Here is a 21,362-nt window from a genome sequence, read left to right as displayed (position 1 = left end):
GCATCCTTAAGTTTGAGAACAGTAGTTAATGTGAAAAGTGGTCCCACATTTTACTTCATGCTTAAAATGTTTGCACAGTACTGTAAATACCACACATTTTTCGTTTGTAATAAACGATTTTTTAAGGAAAAATAGTCAACCATTTGTAAAAGAAACAATGACGTTTATTTCTTTTCTCTTTGCACTTAATTAGTCTGTTGTGCCCATTAATCACATATAGTACAGCTAATATAAAAATGGCTTTTTAACGTTACACCCAAAGCAACAACAAAATGTTTTCTTAAAATATGTATGCTAAAAAATACTGAGAAAGTATTTCCACTAAAGTACCGTAGAATAGCTTGTGATTTTCTGCAATGACGACATGACCGCGTTTTGCGGTGGATGATGGCTCGCGCACATCTTCTGTTTCTTCTGCACACCTCGTGTAGTTCTTGTTGTAGGCACTTACCGGGGCGTGACAGACCACTTTCATTCTCAAGGAGATAATACATTGCTCGTCTGGACTTTAAACGACCTGTCATGTTTGTTTTTGTTGTTTTTTCCCCCCAGCATCATCCCTGTAGTTTTCCGAGCCACTGTTCTAATAAGAACTGCACAGCATAAGCAGCCATTTGGCAAACGTCCTCTCTAGATACCCATTTTAGAGCTGAATTTCATTAAGCTTAATGTGACATTGTAATCAGAAGTAGTCTGCTCCTTGCCTTAATTTAAGACCCATTTAAATTGTTCAGATACAGAGGATTTGTCATTACATCAACATAATAGAATATATAACAATATTTCCATAAAAAAAAAATCAAGAGTCAATTTAAATATAGAAAAAGGGGGTATATTTCTCAAAAGGCGCACACCATAGTCACTGATATTTGTCTATTCTACTAAATTTCCCTTCCCATTATAGACAGGTGCTATTACTGGATCTCTAACTCGTCTATGAATGTTGGACAAAGCACAGACGGTATTGCTCAGGACCACACGGACAGTTCCACAACTCAGAACACATTTAACAGTCAATTACAAGAGAGTTGTCCGTCATCATCATCATCATCATCGCCTTGACTTTTCTATGCCTGCATTTACGTATGAATGACACCGAAATATCTTTTTGCAGTAAGTGCCCCTTCTTCTTGATGTTGGCTTGGTCAGCCGTACCTCTTACAAAGCCACCACTTCAACTATAGAATTGAAACTGCGAGAGAATGGAGTCTGTTTTAAACTGTTCCACCCCAGTCCAAAAGTATTTCCAGGGACCAGCCAAGGGGGTATGCCTTTGACACAGTACTACGGGTTTGTCCACCCCTATCCATGGCCTCGTCCAGTCAGTGTAGTTGCTGTGCGGCACTCGAGAAAGCTTCTTAAAAGGTGTTGTCAGAAGCATTTATGGTTGTGGTTTTCACCTCCTCTCCACTTGGCAGTCTCTTACCCGAAAACCACAACTTTGTAAAGGAAGGAGAGTGCATACTGGTAACTTCAGCTGGCAGCAGTAGAGTTTTGGATTCACATTTTCGTACATCCCCATACAGGCTGCGGTTCCTCAGAGACCCATAAATAAGCAGGCAGGCCACTGAAATCCAAGCCAAGAGCACGCCGTAGACGGTGACTGCTGCTGCGTCCCATTTTTCTGTGTCCTTGTCTGTCAACTCTAATCCCTTCGTGGTGACATTGATGCATTTGGTGTCATGCTTGTAGTGGATGCTGCGGACATCCACGCATACCTTGTACTCGGTGGCGGGGCTGAGATGAGTGAGGTTGTAAACTTGGACATCGGAGGGAACCCTGGTTGTAAATGTCATGGTGGGATGTTGAACGTTTGACAGCGTATACCATTTAATTTTTGGCACTAAACTGCCAGGTCCAGTCTTCCACGAAACCAGTATGGAGTTGGCCTCCACTGACTTGACTGTGACATTCAGTGTTCCATTTAGTGATTGTGGAAAATAACCATTCACCACCACAGAAACCGATTTCATATCTGCTCCCACCAGATTATGAGCAACACAAGTATAAAGACCAGCTTCATTTTTGGTTACATCATAGATGTCAAATGTTCCCTCGGGGTGCATGTAGAATTTGTCGGACACTGTGTTAGGCAGCACTCTGGTTCCACATGGTGTGATCCAGTAGATGTCTGGCTCTGGTTCAGCATAGGCACGGCAATGTAGTGACACAGAGCTCCCATTCTTTGCGCTGACGTGCCCGGGCATGCTTTCAGGTGAGATGAGTGGCAGACAAATCTCCATCATCTCCCTGAAGTGCACCTGTCGAACATGTTGGCCTTCATACTCTGGAGGCTCCACGCAGTACAACGAATCAGGCTCCATGAAGCGAATGTTAGTCTTGTTCATGTTCATCCAGCGGATGACACAGTCACAGCGGATCGGGTTGCTGTGCATGCTCACCTCTCTAAGATTGGGAAGGGACTCGACTGTTATCCTGTGGAGGGCGCTGAGTGCGTTGCCATTTAGCATGAGGGTTTCTAACCGTGGTAGTTTGTAGAATGCATTAGGATGGATGTAGGAGAGTTTAGGGTTGTTGGTAGCTTCTATTTTCGTCAGCTCAGGGAGATTATTGAGGGCAAAGCTGTCAATGGACACAAGATCTGGCATACTATTAATCCCCAACTCCTTAAGATGGAGCATATCCACAAAGTCCCCTCTCTGTATCCTTGTAATGGGATTTTTATTTAGATCCAAAAACTTCAGATTCTTTACATTTCTTAAAGCTGAATGTGGCACGTCGGGGAAGATATTATCATAGAATGAGATACTCTCTAAGTTATCAAGACCGGACAATGCATCATCTGGAAGCTGAGAAAGGTTCATTCTGGTCAACACAAGACTCCGGAGGTTACCAAGATGTCTAAAATTCATATCATCAATAGAAACGACCGGATTCTCCCCAATCATCAGAATCTCCAAATTTGGCATTGCTTGAAACCACTCTTTGTTAATTGCTTGCAACTTGTTTGAGTTAAGGTGGAGCCGAATGAGGTTGCTGAGGCCGCGGAAAGCCATTGGGGAAATGGATGTTATGAGGTTGTGATTCATGTAGAGCTCCTGAAGGTTTGTCATGTCTGGTAGACAGTTTTCTGGCAACTCTCCTATCCAATTCTCCTCCAAGTGAAGGGACAACAACTGAGAAAGAGGTCCAAGGTGGATGTCGCTGATTGAAGATAAGTTGTTTTGTGATAAATCAATTTCTGTGATGTTGGCCAGATAATCCAAAGGTTTGTCAATCTTGGCAACATTGTTTGTTTGCAACAATAGTACTTGAGTGCCCAATGGTAACTTCTCTGGTAGGCTAAAAAGTCCCAAGTCATTGCAGTCAACTGTCTGTGCCTCCATGTACACCGAACTGGGTGAAAACCAGGGTCTAATCTCACACACACACAGTTTAGGGCAATCGAGCCTTTCTTCACTGGCCCCAACAACTGAGCCCATGGCCAAGCCAAGAAAGAGCCAATCCAGAAATGACACGTCTTTCATGTTGAACTGATTCCGTCCAGCAGGAAATTGGCCTCTTGTAGGTTAAGCGGTCAGAGCTGTTATCTTCACAAATAATAAGTCATTTGTTGGAGTTACTGAGGTGTTTGGGTCACTGCCCTGTACAACCACCTGCAGCAGGATCCCCCCTCCACCCCTTTTATGTTCCTTGGTGTGTCGGCGTCCTTGGATGTAATGACCAATCAATCAGTGCGGCCTGCTGGTACGAAGGTTGGGGGCCAATGCTGCAGTCAGACGGATCCAAGAAGGTAACAGGTGAAAACAGAAAATGACACCTCAAAGGACTTGTGGTAGACACACATGTAGGTATCCATGGATGGTCTCTATTTAAAGCTGAATGTCCTCCTTGATTGTCTTTACTAACTTCCAGTCTCTACAGTCCACTCCATTCTGACCTGGTAGACAAACAACACAGAAAGGCAAACCGTGTTAGAATTAGGTGATAAACAAAAAGAATTTAGACATAATGATATTTGTTCCAGGTAGACTCATGCGTATTATTATTATACATGTCCCCTTGATCGTAACGGAATGGATTTAAATCAGCTCGACTTTTCAGATGTCATTCTGGAGACACATTACATGTGATCCTACAATCTGCCATGTGATGCTAATAATAGCAGCGTGAGCCAAATATGAGCTAAAGCAGAGATAAAGACAGATATCCTCGGGCTTAAGCATCGCCTTTAGGACAAGCTGTTTAAACAAACGGGCACATTTCAGTCGCTATAGCAACAAGTCATGGCTCAGCCAATAGCACAGACACAGTCCGACCCGTGTGCAGTTTTTACCCGTTACAAGATATGAACAGCCATGACAATGCTTGGATTAACAATTTGGGATTATTAATTTTTAGAAAATGGAGGTCAAGATGTTAGCTGCTACACAATGCTATGAGTAATGTTACTGTACATGTATGCAAAAGCCCAAAGTCCCCTATCTTGAGAGTCTGTGGTGCATGTTAAGAAACTGAAAGTGCCGGGTGCCTTTGGGGAATGCCTGTCGACACATAGCTATTTAAGGAGTGGGAAATTTCATCAGGGCAACTACACAGCAATGGGAAAAAGTATTAGTCATGGATGCTGAAGTCATAATGTAAAATCAGCCAATCAGCATAGCAGCTGTTATTACTGTTAAGTCAGAGTACGCCAACGTCTTTCATGCTGTTACTGACAACCATATGAATTTTGTGAAAAACAGGCATAAAGTCTCACAAAATGTAGTGACTGTGATGACGGCCGGATTATCACCCGACACATCCATCACTTTATGCGAATATTGTTCACTGACCATTAAATTAATTGAACTAATGGAAGGATTAGGAAGCAGCAGCATTAACGGTAAGGTAAAAACTGTTCACATTTACACTATGTTGCTCTCTATACGTGTGCTGACACAGATGGATTCAATAGCAAAAGTAAGTAGTATATAGGCCATAAGACAGTCCAGTGCAGTTTATTTCCCCAGCCAAAGTGGGTACCCATTTACATCGTGTTTACATCGTGGTGGACTGAGAGCATGCAGATTAAGTGTCCTGTCCAATGACACAGACAGGTAGTAGGCATTACACATGGAATTAATACATTTTTCTTTATCTCTGAGGTTGCAGTGTGTGATTAGTGTTTGCAATGCATTTTTTGCATCAAAGAGATATTAATGTAGCCTGTAATTTTGTTTAACAACAATCTACTTTAGGTACAAAGTACTTTCATTTTGCTGTTACAATTTGCTTTCATGGTGTTATGATGATCTGACTATTGGACACACCAGCTAATAGCAGGGTTTTAGTTAATGGTCTATGTTCCTGATGGTTTTAGGTGCCATACAGTACTATTGCACCAGCACTGGGCACTGTGCTATTTATAGTAGACTCAAGCTCTTGGCAAAATTCTGTTGTATCTGCATTAATGGTAAATGTCCACCAGGTGGACCTATTGCTCCATTTCAAGATCCTTGAGTACAGGCTGAAATGGGACACGACAAACCTGTTGCTTATAGTAGTAGATGTAAGAGACATAAGCTATTAGAAAACAAACTACCGCTTTACAAAGTCAAAATATAATGTACCTACAGTGGTGTTCTTTGAGGATAGACAACACTGAGCATAGTATTTCCACGTAAATGTGTTTTTTAATGACTTGACTTTCTTAGTTCATCTTTCCAAATGATACCTTTAAACAATGAGAAATAAAGTTGTCCATTTTATTTAATCTTAGAATGCATTTTAGAAAAATGTAATTACTTTGTTAGTTTGTGGTCCATAAATACGAAGATATTCAGTGAAAAATACCAACAACCATACCAGCATGATGTTCCAAGATACAAATGATGACCTAAAATACAAATTTGAACCCTGGCAAAAAAAATAAAATAAAAAAAAATGCATGTTTGGGATTTTACAAAAAGTGCACATCAACATGGAAATTAAATTAAGTGAATCACCAATAATCTTGTGGCTATTAGCAGGTTAAGAGCCAGAAATAGTGAATGACAGTATCTAGGGTAATTTTCTGGGCGCCGTTTGACAGCCCACAATGATTAGCCTCGTTATGAAATGAAGCACATTTAGGTCTAAAAGGCTGAAACTCGTAAAGACTAATAAATCCATAGTGTGCAGGCTTTGTCTCAGTAATATGACAAATAGGTTTAATTTTCTCCCATTTTAGTGTCAGCAAATCAGGTATAGTCTGTGGCCACACAGAAATATTGATTATCTACACAAATTATGGGGGTGAGCAGTGGGTGGGGGCTGTTCATAACTCATGCAGCCTCTTTATTGCAAAATTACAGTAATATATGGCTTTGCATGTAAATCAAACATCTCCTTTATTTTACAGTGGGGTTTTTTTTTTGGCCGTAGGTGTGCATTCTTGCGATCATCTTGTTCTCAAGACAGCTATGGTTGCATGAATTTGAGAAGGTATCTCGAGAACACCTGGTCCAATTTTGATCAAACTTGTGAGGTACATTGTGCCTATGGAGAGGAAGAAGTCAGGGGTGGTCCTGGAGGCGGGCCGACCGGGCATCGCGGGGGGGGGGGGGGGGGGGGGGGGGCGGCATGACCGTGTGGGGAAAAAAAAAAAAAAAAACCTGGGGTGGGAGGGTTGTCCTGATTGGGGGGGGGGGGGGGGTTACAACGCGCTCAACGTTTGTTCAGAATTAGCTTCTTATCACTGGTAACGACGCGGCTTTCCCCTCACTGCCACATTTTTCTCAAAATCCACAAAGAGGATGTCTTTTCTTGAGTCTGCAGGCTGCTCAAGGTTGCCCAGAAATGCTCCTACTCGATGGAATTTCACATCACGGATAAGTGAGCACTGTGGCAAACAATTATGATGCCCTCCTGCTAACTTTTGAGATGATCATTCCAGATAAGTCCATGGATGATGACACATTAGACTGTGCCAATTTCTTTGTTTGTTATTGCAGTAGTCATTAAAACTGGAAATTTGTTCTTGAAAATAGCTGTTAATTTGTGAGATTGTGGGTGTTCTGGACGAAGTTAGTATTTTCATGGGTAGTGGGGCGGAGGTGGTGGCCATGTTAGTGTGCGCGGGGAGGCACGCAGGGGGTTTCGCCTGGGGAGTAAATCACTCTAGGACCGCCACTGGAAGAAGTGATTTGATTTTGGTTAGGATGGGTCATTGATCAAGGTCAGAGGTCACAGCCAAATTTCCATGCATTTTTATTGACAAACCCATCACTTTAACCCTCTGGGGCCGACACCGTCTTATGCCACAGCTAAGACCAAGCTTTACTAAATTCTAAATAACTTTTGAATGATATGAGATAGAAACTTACTTTTGTTTTTTTTGCTGAAAAGTTAACTCCGCGGACGTTTGAGCCAGCTATCTTTGTACTCCTCACAGAAGCTGTGTGATGACGTGTGCAATGTGAGTGTCCAATCGGAATTGGTTCACCGTCACATGGTTTTACAAAATCCAGTCGTAGGGCAGATTTACCTCACGTGAAAAGCCAAAGATCATTTTCAGGAGTGATATGTTACTAGTTGACGCGTTTGAATAGCCCCCTGGGTGCTCCAATGAGTACATACTATTAGTATATACTCAGTGCGCCCTGCGCCATTACGCACAGCGATCAGTGAAAGCAGGAGCACACGAAAAGCCTCTGATGACAATCCACGTGCTCAAAGAGTGTGTAACTATCAGGATTGCTCCACTAGTTTGCATGTGAATGTTACTGGATAACTCTGTTGCTTTCTCTGCGTAAAGCACTGTTTACAATATCAATGGACAACAAAACGCATAGACCATTTTGTATATATTGTTCAAAATGTGCATTTGTGTTTATTGTTTGAACCTTTTTGTTGTACAGACTTTCACACAAGACCTCAAATTACCTTTATAAAGTGTCAAAACAGCTGTTTATTATAGTTTGCTGTGTGTTTTGAATAAATGTGTGTGGAAAATTATTTTTCGCTTGTTGTTTTCCTTGCCTATTTTTGAATGTAAACCTTTATTACGCTTGTAAAACACAACACAAACATATATATTCTGAAAGCACAGGTTGTCCTGAAAAAAATAGACATAGAACTTGATTGTGGGATGCAGGGAGAGCTGTTAACAGCAATAATAAAACATTTATGCCAAACGAGTGAACTCTCCAAAAAATGCCCTCGGACCCCAGAGGGTTAAAACCATTTTCTCTACATGCCTGATGCTTGGAAATGTGGGCGTGACTTCAGTGTTCTCACTGGGCACTGTTGATATGGTTGTAATATTAGTTTTGCTCCCATCTCCTGCAATCAGAGAATCTTCCAGTCTGAAGGGTACGGTGCAATTTGTTCTGTGTAACTGCTTCTCACTGAACAGATGGGATTGATGGTGCTTGTGATATTTCGAGCCTAAGAGCATGAACCACATCATGGAAAATTCGAGAGAAAGACAGTGGATGAAAATGGAAAGAATTGAAAAAAGAAGTGTGACGGTGGTTAGAAATTAAGAATTATGGTTTTATTTCATCACCTCAGTGGACACAAGGAAGATAGAAGGGCAATTTCATATCAATCAATAAAGCAAGATGCGTCTGTGTGTGTGTATGTGGCTCGCTCATCTCTCGGACTATTTGTCAGATTGGCCTCAGCTTTCGGATATTGTTTGCGCATACACGATGATGTGCATCATTTATCATGAAAATTTTGGGGATTAATTTTCAAAACCTTTATTTTGAAATCATCATCATTATTGGCACATAGTGGAATGTTCTCTTTGCCAGCTTTGACAAAGATCATCGGCAAAGACGAGTCACTCTCTGCCTTAAATAGATGCCTACCTCTAGCGCGTTCACGGGGGAGACATGGAACAAATAAATTAAAGAAATTCTGCACTAGTATATATAAAGAACCTTAGCCGTTTGGCTCTGTGGTAAAACCGTACCACTGCTGTTTGGTGGTGGCTGACATGGGGAGGGGTGGCTCTCCCTAACACGATCACTAGATTTAAATAAGATGCAAAGCAGACAGCTTCCACAGAACAGGATTTAATTTCAATCCCTCAGTGCTGATGCTTCTTTGTAGCTCCTTGAGTTCATCTTTACAGTATGCACATGTGAACTTTACATTTGTTTCACAATTTAATAATGTCATACCAGCTCAAAAGAGGAAAGTACGACGGCGTATTACGGCCATTCAAAGATGGGGGGATGGAGATTACATCTTTGAGTTTAAAGTCAGAAATATACGAGAATAAACATGCAAATTTACGAGAAATAACACGGAAATTTGCAAGATTTAACGCTCTGCGGTCCGAGGGCATTTTTTGGACAGTTCACTCGCCTGGCATAAATGTTTTATTATTGCTGTTAACAGCTCTCCCTGCATCCCACAATCAAGTTTTATGTCTCTTTTTTTCCAGCACAACCTGTGCTTTCAGAATATACGAGGTCTAATAGAAAAGTATCCGACCTTATTATTTTTTTCAAAAACGATATGGATTTGAATCACGTGTGATTACATCACACATGCTTGAACCCTCGTGGGCATGCGAGAGTTCTTTCACGCCTGTCGGTTACGTCATTCGCCTGTGGGCAGTCTTTGAGTGAGGAGTCGTCCACCCTCTCGTCATTTTTTCATTGTTTAGGAATGGCTCAGAGACTGCTGCTTTGTTTGATAAAAATTTTTTCAAAACTGTAAGGCACAACTGAGTGGACACCATTCGATAAATTCAGCTGGTTTTCGGTAAAAAATTTAATGGCTGATGAGAGATTTTGGTCTGGTAGTGTCGCCGTAAGGACGGCCCACGGCGCCTGACGGCGATCTGCGCTTCGAGGCGGCAGCGTCTCGCTGTTTCAAGTTGAAAACTTCCACATTTCAGGCTCTGTTGATCCAGGAAGTCGTCAGAGAACAGAGAACTTTCAGAAGAAGTCGGCATGAGGAGTTTATTCGGACATTCCATTGTTAACGGACATTTTGTAATGAAAGAACGTGTGGGCAGAGTCGCGTGTCGGGCCGGACCCGACCGCAGGGGGGTCGCGACAGGAAAAACACCTCCGTTGGAAACCTTAACGGGCAAGTTGGAACATGCCCAAGCTGTTAAACAATTTCTCAGTTACTCATTTGTTGAAAGCCATCAAAAGCCGCCTGAATTTTACAAATGGTTTTCAACACGGAGGTGTTTTTCCTGTCGCGGCGCACACAGATTTGCAGAGTCATCATGGAAAGGACTCGGCGAATTTGCGCGCACGTCTTTCATTACAAAATGTCCTTAAACAGTGGAATGTCCGCTTAAAGTCCTCATGCCGGCCTCTTCTGAATCTTCTCTGTTCTCTCACGATGTCCTGGGTGAATTAAACCTTAAATTAGGATGTTTTCAGGTCGAAACAGGCCGACGATGGCGCCTGGAAGCACTGCACGACGTCCTGCTCTGTGGGAAGTCCTTACACCGACAGAAACACCCCATAGTCTCTCATCAGCCGTTAAACTTTTCACCGAAAACCAGCTTAATTTCTCGAATAGTGTCCACTTGGATATTCCTCACAGGTCCAGAAAAAATGTTGATAAAGCAACGCGCGCCGTCTCGAGCAGCGTGTGAAACAAAGGAATTCAGCCGAGAGGGCGGGACCACATCTCACTCAAGGCCTGCCCACAGGGAAATAACGTCACCGACACGCGTGAAAGAACTCACGCATGCGCACGAGGGTTCAAGCATGATTGGTGTAATCGCACATCATTCAAATCCATATAGTTAAAAAAAAATAAAAGGGTCGGTTTATTATCTAATAGACCTCGTTTCTGTTGTGTTTTATAAGTGTAATAAAGGTTTACAATCAAAAATAGGCAAGGAAAAAAATAAAGCGAAAAATAATTTTCCACACATTTATTCAAAACACACAGCAAACTATAATAAACAACTGTTTTGACACTTTATAAAGGTAATTTGAGGTCTTGTGTGAAAGACTGTACAACAAAAAGGTTCAAACAATAAACACAAATGCACATTTTGAACAATATATACAAAATGGTCTATGCGTTTTGTTGTCCATTGATATTGTAAACAGTGCTTTATGCAGAGAAAGCAACAGAGTTATCCAGTAACATTCACTTGCAAACTAGTGGAGCAATCCTGATAGTTACACACTCTTTGTTTGAGCATGTGATATTGTCATCAGAGGCTCTCTGCTTTCACTAATTGCTGTGCTTTAAGGCGCAGGGCGCAGTGAGTATGTACTAATAGTATGTACTCATTGGAGCACCTAGGGGGCTATTCACATGGGTCAACTAGTAACATATCACTCCTGAAAACGATCCTTGGCTTTTAACGTGAGGTAAATCTGCCCTGCGATTGCATTTTGGAAAACCATGTGACGGTGAACCAATTCCGATTGGACACTCACATTGCTGCTTTTTTCTCACATATTTGCATGTTTCTAATCTCAAAAAATTTACGTATTTAATTGTGGCAAATTTGCTACTTTTTTCTTGCAGATTTGCACGTTTTTAATCTCGCAAATTTGCGTGTTATTTCTCGTAAATTTGCATGTTTATTCTCGTATATTTGTGACTTTAAACTCAAAAATCTCCATTCTTTTTCCTTTGAAGGGTGCTAATACGCTGTCGTAGGAAAGCTATGCTATACTGTTTATGCTACATTAACAGGCAAACAGCTGACTTCTTCTTTTGGGCTTTCCCTAAGTTAAATTTTCTGCTGATGTATGTGGTGCTGCCCCCCCCAGTGAACAGAGAGTACACAGACGCAGCACCAACAGGCTGCACCACAGTAGTAAAAACCTTGAGAAGATCCCTGGTCTTTCAAGAAATATGTATTTGAAGGTAAGTAATGCCACTTTTGGGAAATTCTTATTTATCATGGGGTGGGGGGGGAATCACATTACACAAAGAATTATCATATTCCATCTTATCACATGGCAGATGGCAGAAAACATACTTGAATAACCAAGCTGTAAATTTTATAAAAACATCTCTAAACTCAACCAGTAAATTTATTCAAATGAAGATTTCTCCTCACATTGTTGTTAATACTGCGGCTGTGTATCACTGTACATTTTGAAGGACCCCGATTGCATTTAACCCCTTCTTGCAGTGAGGCAACACAGGTAACCGCTGCACCAACATGTCACCAGATATTGCATACTTTCTAATGGGGGGGGGGGGGGGGGGGGTATGTAAATCGGGTTTGCTCAGTTGTGCGTAATCTGAGGTGTCGTGGATGTCAGCTCAGCTCTCGCGAAAGGAGAATCTCATCGAACAGGAAGTGACATGTTGTGTGGAAATGTGACTAGTGTGGCAAATTGTATCTTCAAGCATGCTTGAAGTCTAAATGGACTGTGAGTTAATGGCTTTATTACACACAACAAATCTGAGTTTTGATCCAGTTGGGTTACTAGTTGAGTTAATCTGTTTTACTTGCTCCACTAACGTGTCGCCGGTAAAACTCAATTTGTGACCGTAAAATCCAGCATTAAAGTCCGCAAATCATCAAACACAACAGGGTTATTCCCCAAGTATATCATTAGCGATAGACTGTAGCATCGATTGACAACCTACTTGGAATCTGAAAATCTTCTCTGAACCACGCAAAACTTTAATCACAATTAAGATTGATAAGACTAAGTATTTTCGTAGCAATATATCTTTTTGTTAAACTAGGTTAAAAAAAATCAGAATTTTAATCCAGTGATTTTGGTTAATTAGTTTTGGTTACATTTTAAAACGCAATCAAATATTTTTGTGTAATTCTACCTAATGGGCTATGAAGGCATACAATAAGATGCCAGAGTCGCATATAATGTTAATCAATGAGCATTTTAATAATGTCCAAAAGGGACATATTGCTATGTCACACAGTCTGATGTGGAACTTTAGTGACCAGTATTTCATTTGGTTGTAACTGATTCGGGAACAATGATTTTAAGGTGGAACACAAAGCTGCAAATGTTACAATACCGATTGCACCCACTGGAAAAAGGAAAAAAATAAACAAAATCTGGTTTGGAGTCAATACATTGTGGAAGGGTTGTATGTTCTCCAAAGATCAAGTGGTTTAATTTTCAAGGGAACTGGTCAAGACATCACGGTGTCATATATAATGTAGCATCACTAAAATCACAAAGAATTCATTTGCATTGGCATTGCATTGTCATCTAAAGCACCAACCCCATGGCCTTGTCAATTGACGATGACCCGAATTGGCTCACTGTTCCCCGTGCAGTCGTTGAAGTTGACTATTAGCGGCCTTCCCCTTGAAAACTATTGAATCGGCATTTGCACTCTTGGGTGAAAAAGCCCACTCTGACTGTTCATCTTTTAGTGAATCAGAGTACGTCAAGTGAAGCAGAAGTAATGAAACCAAGCAAATGATGACGTTATGAGGGGACACACCACATATCGTCTATAAAGAGTTTGAAGCGGTCGTTGACACGTCTCAAAATTTTGATGACCGCCAAAGTTGTCAGTGATAAGTGAGAGTGCTTTGTTTAGAATTTATACATCCATGGCTTCTGGTTTTCCATTCTGAATTACTTACACAGGCTAGCGCCACCTCCTGGCATGGAGAGTTTATGCATACGGAGAGTGTACATGCTACATGGCCATTTTTTTGTAGTTTTTCCAGTGTGCTTGAATGCTAATTATGTGGACAGTGTCGGCTGGACAGACGCGAACACACAGTTGATCGGAGTCTCCACTAGTCGACTTGAGTGTTCTGGTGTGTCTCAAGCATAAAACAATCTGGATTAGGCTGAAAATGTTCTTATAGCAAAAGGCTTCACACAACCCCAGAATTACAGGACTTTTATCAAGGATATTTATCAAGATGCCCCAATGATATTTAATTGGGAAAGGTAGAAAAAACTGATTTTGCACAGTGTAAATTAAGGCGATACATCACTGCTGATTTAACAGAAAAATTAGTACAAGTACAATCGAGTTATACAAAGCCTAGTGCAGAGGAACTATATATATTCTAAGGCTGTAGGGCCACTATGGTGTCTCCACCACTTGCAATAACCCATTAGTAGACGGGTCAGTCAAGCTACACAATTGCCCTCCAGCTTGCGCTTACCCACTGTTAGCATGTAAAGCTCATTTCCCACAATGCACTGCCCAGTTGCCAGTAATTGAGGTGCATTGGTGGGGGTGGGTAAAGCTAGAGAATTACTGCAGAGAAAAGCAGAAATGGGACTTGTCATGAGATTAATAGTGGTGTATTAACCTCTGATGACCCTAAGAACGACGGCGTCGCTGCAGTTCTTAATTTTAACAAAAACCATAAAGTACGGGAGTTTGAAAAACCACCAGAAAGTAAAAGTCTTGGAATATATATTACGTAGCACAAGCTTTTATTTGGAAAATACTGGATAAAGAGAAATGTTGTTAATTTTTGCACGGAGTAAACAGAATTGGGCAATGGATGAATCTAATCATTTCCTGGAAGAGCCTTTGGAAAACGTGAGGCAAAAGACCTTGTAAACAATTAACAGCTGGTGCTATAAACTCCAAGTCTTGAAATTGGCTCGTCTGTAAACTGATGTCTACCTGCACGAACACATTAAGCTTAAGCCTTGACATTTGTTCAGACAGCCATTGGAAGTCTTTTATGGGTCAGGCGAAGGCGTTCACTCATGGAGTTAACACGAGTTCCCAAGTGTTGGACGGAAGGAGCAATCGCTCACGCCGCAGTCTCCAAAGTAGCTCCATTACAGTAGCAGGCTGACAGTCTAGCCCATGGGCTTTTCACTTTGCCAGTGCTAATCCTAGCTGTGAACATTACAGAAAACAATCTGCTAGCGTCTGACTTGTTACAGGACTGCACTGACTGTGACAAAGGTTTGAAAATGTGGGCTTGTTTTTTGCTTCAACAAAATCATTCAATGCCCTTGAGGCAGTTTTCTTGTGAGGTGGAACCCTCGTGACTCTAATTACCTTCAATGAGGATGTCATATTTTTATTTGTCATCTGGATTACGCCAGACATTATGGTACAGCTTCCGTGAAACTTGGTGAAAAGGGTGGGGCTTGTACAAAGGAAGAACCCTTTCTTGTTGTGAAAGTGTAGGTACACGGACCCACAACAGGGGGCGCAATGAACGGACAATAGAGAAAGGTGAATAACAAGTTTTACTGTTGTGAACAGGGCACAACCAATACAACAATTAATACTTTGTAAGTCGAAATCTGCTGGTGTTGTGTGGGCAGGCTCGAAGGTAGGAGACGTCCGTCCCCGTCGAACCGGAACCACCCAGATTTCCTCTGCCACCGAAAACCAGGAGTACTGGAACCGCCAAGTCCCGAATTCCCAGGTGGCCACTGCCTTCGCTCGTCGGATCCGGTACTGCTGGCGGGAAAGAGCACAAACACACAGGTATGGGTGCGACAGCACCCAGTAGACGGAGAGGGGAGAAGCCGCCTCCACCTCTTGAAATAATGAAGCAGGAAGGTGAGTACTTATCCAAGCAAGGTGCTTTCTGTAATCAGCTGTCCTGAAATAGTTTAGCAAGGTTTATCAGAGTCCTCAAAATATATACTAGCAGAGTAGGTTACCTTAATCTCAAGGCGATATCTCGGCACTGAGGTGGAGACGCTGTCCTGCTGATATACTCCGTCCTGAGTGCAGTCAGCTGTGTCTAGTAATGGGTGACAGCTGTCAGCCTGACAGCCTTCGTCGGCGGCAGCGCCCTCTGGTGCCTGGAGCCCGCACTCCAGGCAGGGCGCCCTCTGGTGGTGGTGGGCCAGCAGTACCTCCTCTTCAGCGGCCCACACAACACTTTCTACCAGGAGTCACCAACCCTAGAGAGACCCAAGAGATTACCTTCCCTGTGTATGGTCCACATCTACCTGCTGTAAGCATACCTGATTATTTCTTCGCTCTTGATGAGTTCAGCACACCTGAATTACTTATCAGTGGGTGCAGCAGGTAATCTCCATGAGAAGTTATGTCATAGTTCAAGGAAGAACCTATAAAATTTTAATGGCTAATGAGGGATATTTTTCTTTAAAATTTTTCTTCACTGTCGTATGGGTACAAAAGGCATTTTCATCAGTTTCTCATGAACGTATTCCTTGAGCTTAGGTCAAGTCCAGGAGGATGCCCTAGTTCCTTGCATCCTGGCATCCATCACACCACAGAACTACCTTGGGTCCTGGATGGCAGCCATCCAAGCAGACCAGGTCCTTTCCCACCTCTCAGATCAATCTAACAATCGATCTACCGCAGCCAGGTGAGACGTAGGTGTTCCCTTGGTGCTCTCCAGCCATTGGGGTCCTCAACATTGAGGAACCTGCATGCTGGATCTTGCACAAACATGGCCCATGGTGTCATAGCTGGTGGTCCTAGTACTCCAAGAAACCACTCGCTTGGCACAATTCCTCAAAATAAAATGCAATACATTTAATCAAAGGGTTGACCTACGGGTTGGGGTTACCATTGCTGTCATGGCTATCATCTTTGCAGAGGTAACCACTCTACCCAGTGCCCATGTAATTTCCTACATCTTCAGTTTTGATCTTTAACCATTTTTGCATAGACACACACTGACGTAGTGGATTCCACGATCTATCAGGCCATGGTGTACTATTTTGGGATAATTTCCTCTGATCTGGCAGTGGCACAACACTAATCATGATACATCTGAATTGATATGAGGTTACATTTAAAAGGTTCACCCACCGTCAAGGTGAAAAGCTTTCACATTCGTATCTTGGCATCATCTCACACTTCCTTTCCCACCGGGCCACCTCCATTATGCTAACACTGTGGCTGTTCCAGACAGTAATGGCACAAATACAGTTTGATTAGAGACCAGTGAGATATGACCACTTTAAATTAATGAGTGTGCACAGTAGGGGCAGAAAGCTTTTGGTCCAGGTGGCTCGGTGGTGCTAACTCAGATGAGCCTGACTCAACTGGCTGCGCATCCAAACAGCCGGGCAGAACTCTGTGTTTTATGTCGCTTATTGAAATGAGTTATAAATCTCCCCCCCTACTTCACCTCATAAGGCTTAGGCAGGGATTTAGCGGTGTGGGATGCAAAGATGATTGCTTTGTTCCATGTAGGGTACTCAAACATGTCCTGCGTAGAACAGGTTGACCCAGAATTCACGGAAAAACAAGTCCTCCACGGGCAGCCGCAGATGGGGAAAGAGGGAATTTGTGCAATCGAAGCTGCAGAGTATGTCTGGATGTAGATTTTTGGAGGGAACATATTGGCCCTCGGGGAGATTATTACAAGGACTGTGCGGGTTTAAGTGGTGACAAGGTGGTATTGCATCTGCTGAGAGGTAGATATTACGCTCGCTGTGGTGAAAGTGGGCGGAAGACATAAAGGTCAGGCGTAAGTGGAATGTAGGGCGCAGTCGAATTGCCTCCTCTTTCAAGAGAGTAGCCCATGTATTGCAGAAATGGTTCAGTGGGAATCTTGATCCACTGTTAATAAGGCTCACAAGGTGTTCTTCTTCGAGTTACCCCCTCCGCCTCACTCCCCGTCTCCTCTCTTCAGCTCCTTCTCTTTCCCTCCCTGTACATGTTCTCACTCACTTCCTCCCGTGATATTACAGCTCCCACATCTCTTTGGATAAACCTTTGCCTTCTCATCGCTCGCTCTCGCATTCCTCTTTACCGCTCAGTCCCTGACGGCAAACCTCTCTCCTTACATTCCCCATTAATGTCACGATCAAACCAAGCAACAAACTACAGAAGAAGCAGGCATCCTATTTCGCTTCTCCAAGTTTCTGTCATTCCAAGTGTCCCATTTGCTACTTTTCCTTGTGACCAATCTGCCGTCTCACCGCTTGTCACCCCGGCTGTTCTAAATCTAGTTAGCTACCCGCATACCTGCCTGACCCTTTGCTTTTCGGTGTCCATGCTTATCTGAGTTTTAGATTGCTCGATGCATTTGAGTGCTTGGTTTATCCTCAAATTTCCACCACATGAGACTGCCTCGTGTTACGGGTTTCGTGCAGCTGCAAAACCAAATTGTGTCACCTTGAATTGTCAGAGCACCGCAAATTTAATTTAAAGGACAGAAAGTAACTTCTGGATGTGTAATGCTCAAAATGATCAGCTCCATTAGCACAAATTACAATTACCGCAATTCATCAATCAAGATTCTTATCAGAAAACCTTTCTTATAGCGCCAAAAAAAGCCCCCACCCCTTTGTTGGAAACTGGTCCAGAATGGTTTAGTTCTTGGGGAGGTCTGTGCTAGTATGAAAGTTCTATGAAATACTGAAATAAGGTGGTGGCAGTAATAAATTATGTGACTCCGGACCTTTTTTGCAGTTCCAAGTCACAGTGTCATTTTCAACCATTCCATAAGTCTGTTGGTTAAGTATTAAAGCACACCATTAAAGTAGAAATCTGTGAAAATGTTATGTCTTTGAAGATAAAAATGACATCAAACAGAAAGGTTTGTAGATCTTAACTAAAGTAATATATAAACTACAGCCTTCCTGATATAGCAGTTGTTCAATAATATTAGCTGATATGAGCCTTTCTGTGACCATTTCAGTGTCAGTGTTATCAGTGATATCGGCCGATATAAGCCTTTTGTAAACATTTCAGTGTCAGTGTTATCAGTGATAATATCGGCGTATATGAGCCTTTTGTAAACATTTCGTTATCAGTGATAATATCGGGCGATATGAGCCTTTTGTAAACATTTCATTATCAGTAATAATATCAGCTGATATGACCCTTTTTAAACATTTCATTATCAGTCATATCACCCGATATGAGCCTCTTGGGAAAATTTCAGTATGTTACTTTTTTAATGAAAACTTTTACTTATCAAATTCAACAATGCAGAACAACACTTAGGCTGTTAGAAATGGTGGCATGATGTAGTTTGTCCAGGAGAGGGTGCACCAATGGAATTGTTTACAATGCTGTCAAGCATGGCTGGGACCCCCATCCCTCCTTGGTCACATGAGATACAAGAGACAGAGGCAAAGTGACCAGCTGCCATTCGTTTTCAGTCAGTGGCCTTGCTGCCAGCTGGGCAGGGCCAAAATAGACAAGACATTTTATGCAAATCCTGAGTGACTGCCAAGCCAAATGAAGGCAGTGTGATATACGTTGGGTGCATGGTTGGTATTTGTAGTCATTTATGATGAAGTTTATGATTAAACTGTTAAACACCAAGCCTTAGTTACATTTCTTTGTAATGAGGGTTTGAAAATGAAATGTTAGGAATCATTGCCAGTTTTTATGTACAGTACATATCAACATTTTTATCTGTATTGAAAATGTATTAAAAATCCCTAATATCATGCTGGTGCCCAAAACTCAACTATAAACATAAGCTCATGCAATATCAAGAACATTTTATCTAAGCAGAAATTTCCATTTTCCCATTAGAGACTAAAACTGTTCAGATTGTGGTTTCTGTACATGGATAGTTTATATTAAAAAAAAAAATACTGGCTTGGAAATGCCATTCATGATTTTTTTTTTCATGAATCATTCCAATATAAATGATAAAAATTCTAAATAATGTATAAATAATAATAATAACCAACATGGGGATTAATTTATTTTGACAGCTAAAACATCCACCAGTCTTAGTTCCATGACATGCAATCAATATCACTGCATGTTCTAGTTCTATTAAGTGGAATTGATTAAAAAGCATATAAAATAGGGTTTGTTTTATGAAATAAAACCATTTAAAAGGATCTTGGATTGCAGGTAGTTTTTTTTTTTTCGTCATGTAATTGCAGACCTGTTTGTCAAACATATACATTGGTCAAAATAAACACTGTTGATAAGCCCCCTTTTTTTTTTAATAAAATCTAAATATTCTTGCTGCAGAAACACAAAAGAGAGATGTCTTATTTCTGAAATGCTTGTTATAATGACACAAGTAAAGTTTGCCAAAGAACTCTGGGTAAACATTTCTGTGGGTGACCTCTGCACACTGGTAGCACCTTGCCACCTCACCTCTTCCCAAAGTAAAAAATAAATCCATATTTGTCTAAGCTATACCTGTCTATGTGGGTGGAAAGCATGCGAATGTCTGTTCACGTGGGACTGTACGGAAACCTTTCCGCTTACATCTGCACTTGCACTGTCCATGAATCAATGTCAAGTCGACTGTTAACGTAAAATCAATGTTCCAAATTAACCACAGGACACTCTGCTTTGGTTTTCCAGCCCTTTTCTGGACAAGACGTGACCTTGGGCTGAGTGAGCGAGAACACAGATGCCACGTTATTGAACACTAACTCAAACACCCGCCTTCGTGCATGCACACGCGCGCATGTAAGATCGGAGCACGTTCTTCGAAAGACGCATTGTGCTGCATCCATTAAAATTAAGCCAAGGTATCCAGTTTAAGGTTGCTGCTGCTCCTAAGGTCAAAGGGATAGAGAACGTTCCGATGATCATTTCTCTCCCTCGTAATCGCGCTCGCTCTTGACAAAAATCTGCATAATGCTACGTGTATAACTGCTAGCCGGAATGAAAGAGGGAGGTGTGAAGAGTGGGGAGACAGGCAGGGGAACAGAGCCAGCAGCATATCCCTCAAAGTCAGAGCTAAATTGAATCTGCAGGTGCAAATGCGGCTTGTGCGCTGCCTCCAAAATGCGCAGCTATCTGTATTTATATGAATAATATATGGCTGATCTAGAGGCCACAAGCCTGCAGGGGGAAAAGTTCCCACAGCACATGGAATCAGTCATTATATGCTGCTGAACTGACTTGGATTACTTCATTGTGGGCTTTTTGTTTTGCGTTTTCATTCTTCTTCAGCTAAAACAGATGGAGAGATAAGGCGCACACGAGACTGCAGTATCTCTGCCTGCATGAATACAATTCCTTATACATGCTTAGCAGCCACGACCACATGTGTACGAGTGTGTTCTTGTTTCCGCGCTTCTGTCGGCTGTAGGGTCATCGATGCATTTTCTTTCATCTCACGCCGCCACAGCGCCGCCCATTCACCGAGCTTTTCAATAATGCGCTGAATCGCTCTGTCACATTCTGAATGGGGAACAGATGGGCGTCGCAGCAGTAGGCCCTAGATGTTCCTGTTTTCTCTGCTCCCTTTTGAAACCACAATATGGACACATTGCATGTCCCCCATCATGTCCAGCTCTGATGTATATCTGGCAGGGGACACAAATGTCTAACACCTTTGATACCCCCCCACCCCATGCCATTCTTATATCACACTTTATTTCACATATTGCCGACATTTATATGCACATTTAAGGAATAAATTTGTCAATCAGCTGTAATTTGATGCTTTTATCATGAAATCAGCCAATTATTTGATTTAATCGCCTAAAAAAAAAGCTTGTTCTCTGTATGTGTTTCTTTTGTTTGCATCGCGTATCGCGTATAATGATAATCTTTTTGGAAACCAGGCATTCGAATACATCGCT

General features: G+C 42.0%; 1 protein-coding gene across 1 annotated transcript in view; it reads right to left on the bottom strand.

Moving 5' to 3' along the window:
• Window positions 1–347: 347 nt before the first annotated feature.
• LOC117503767 (leucine-rich repeat neuronal protein 3) overlaps window positions 348–21,362 on the bottom strand; it is a 30,041-nt gene continuing 9,026 nt past the window's right edge. Inside the window, exon 2 of the mRNA XM_034163006.1 lies at window positions 348–3,901. Coding sequence (XP_034018897.1) covers window positions 1,359–3,488 — 2,130 coding nt within the window. The 5' untranslated portion in view covers window positions 3,489–3,901 and the 3' untranslated portion in view covers window positions 348–1,358. The remainder of the gene's footprint in view (window positions 3,902–21,362) is intronic.

The sequence above is a fragment of the Thalassophryne amazonica genome, chromosome 22 (genome assembly GCF_902500255.1).
Source record: "Thalassophryne amazonica chromosome 22, fThaAma1.1, whole genome shotgun sequence".
Lineage (NCBI taxonomy): Eukaryota > Metazoa > Chordata > Actinopteri > Batrachoidiformes > Batrachoididae > Thalassophryne > Thalassophryne amazonica.
This window is presented reverse-complemented; position numbering and strand designations above follow the sequence as displayed.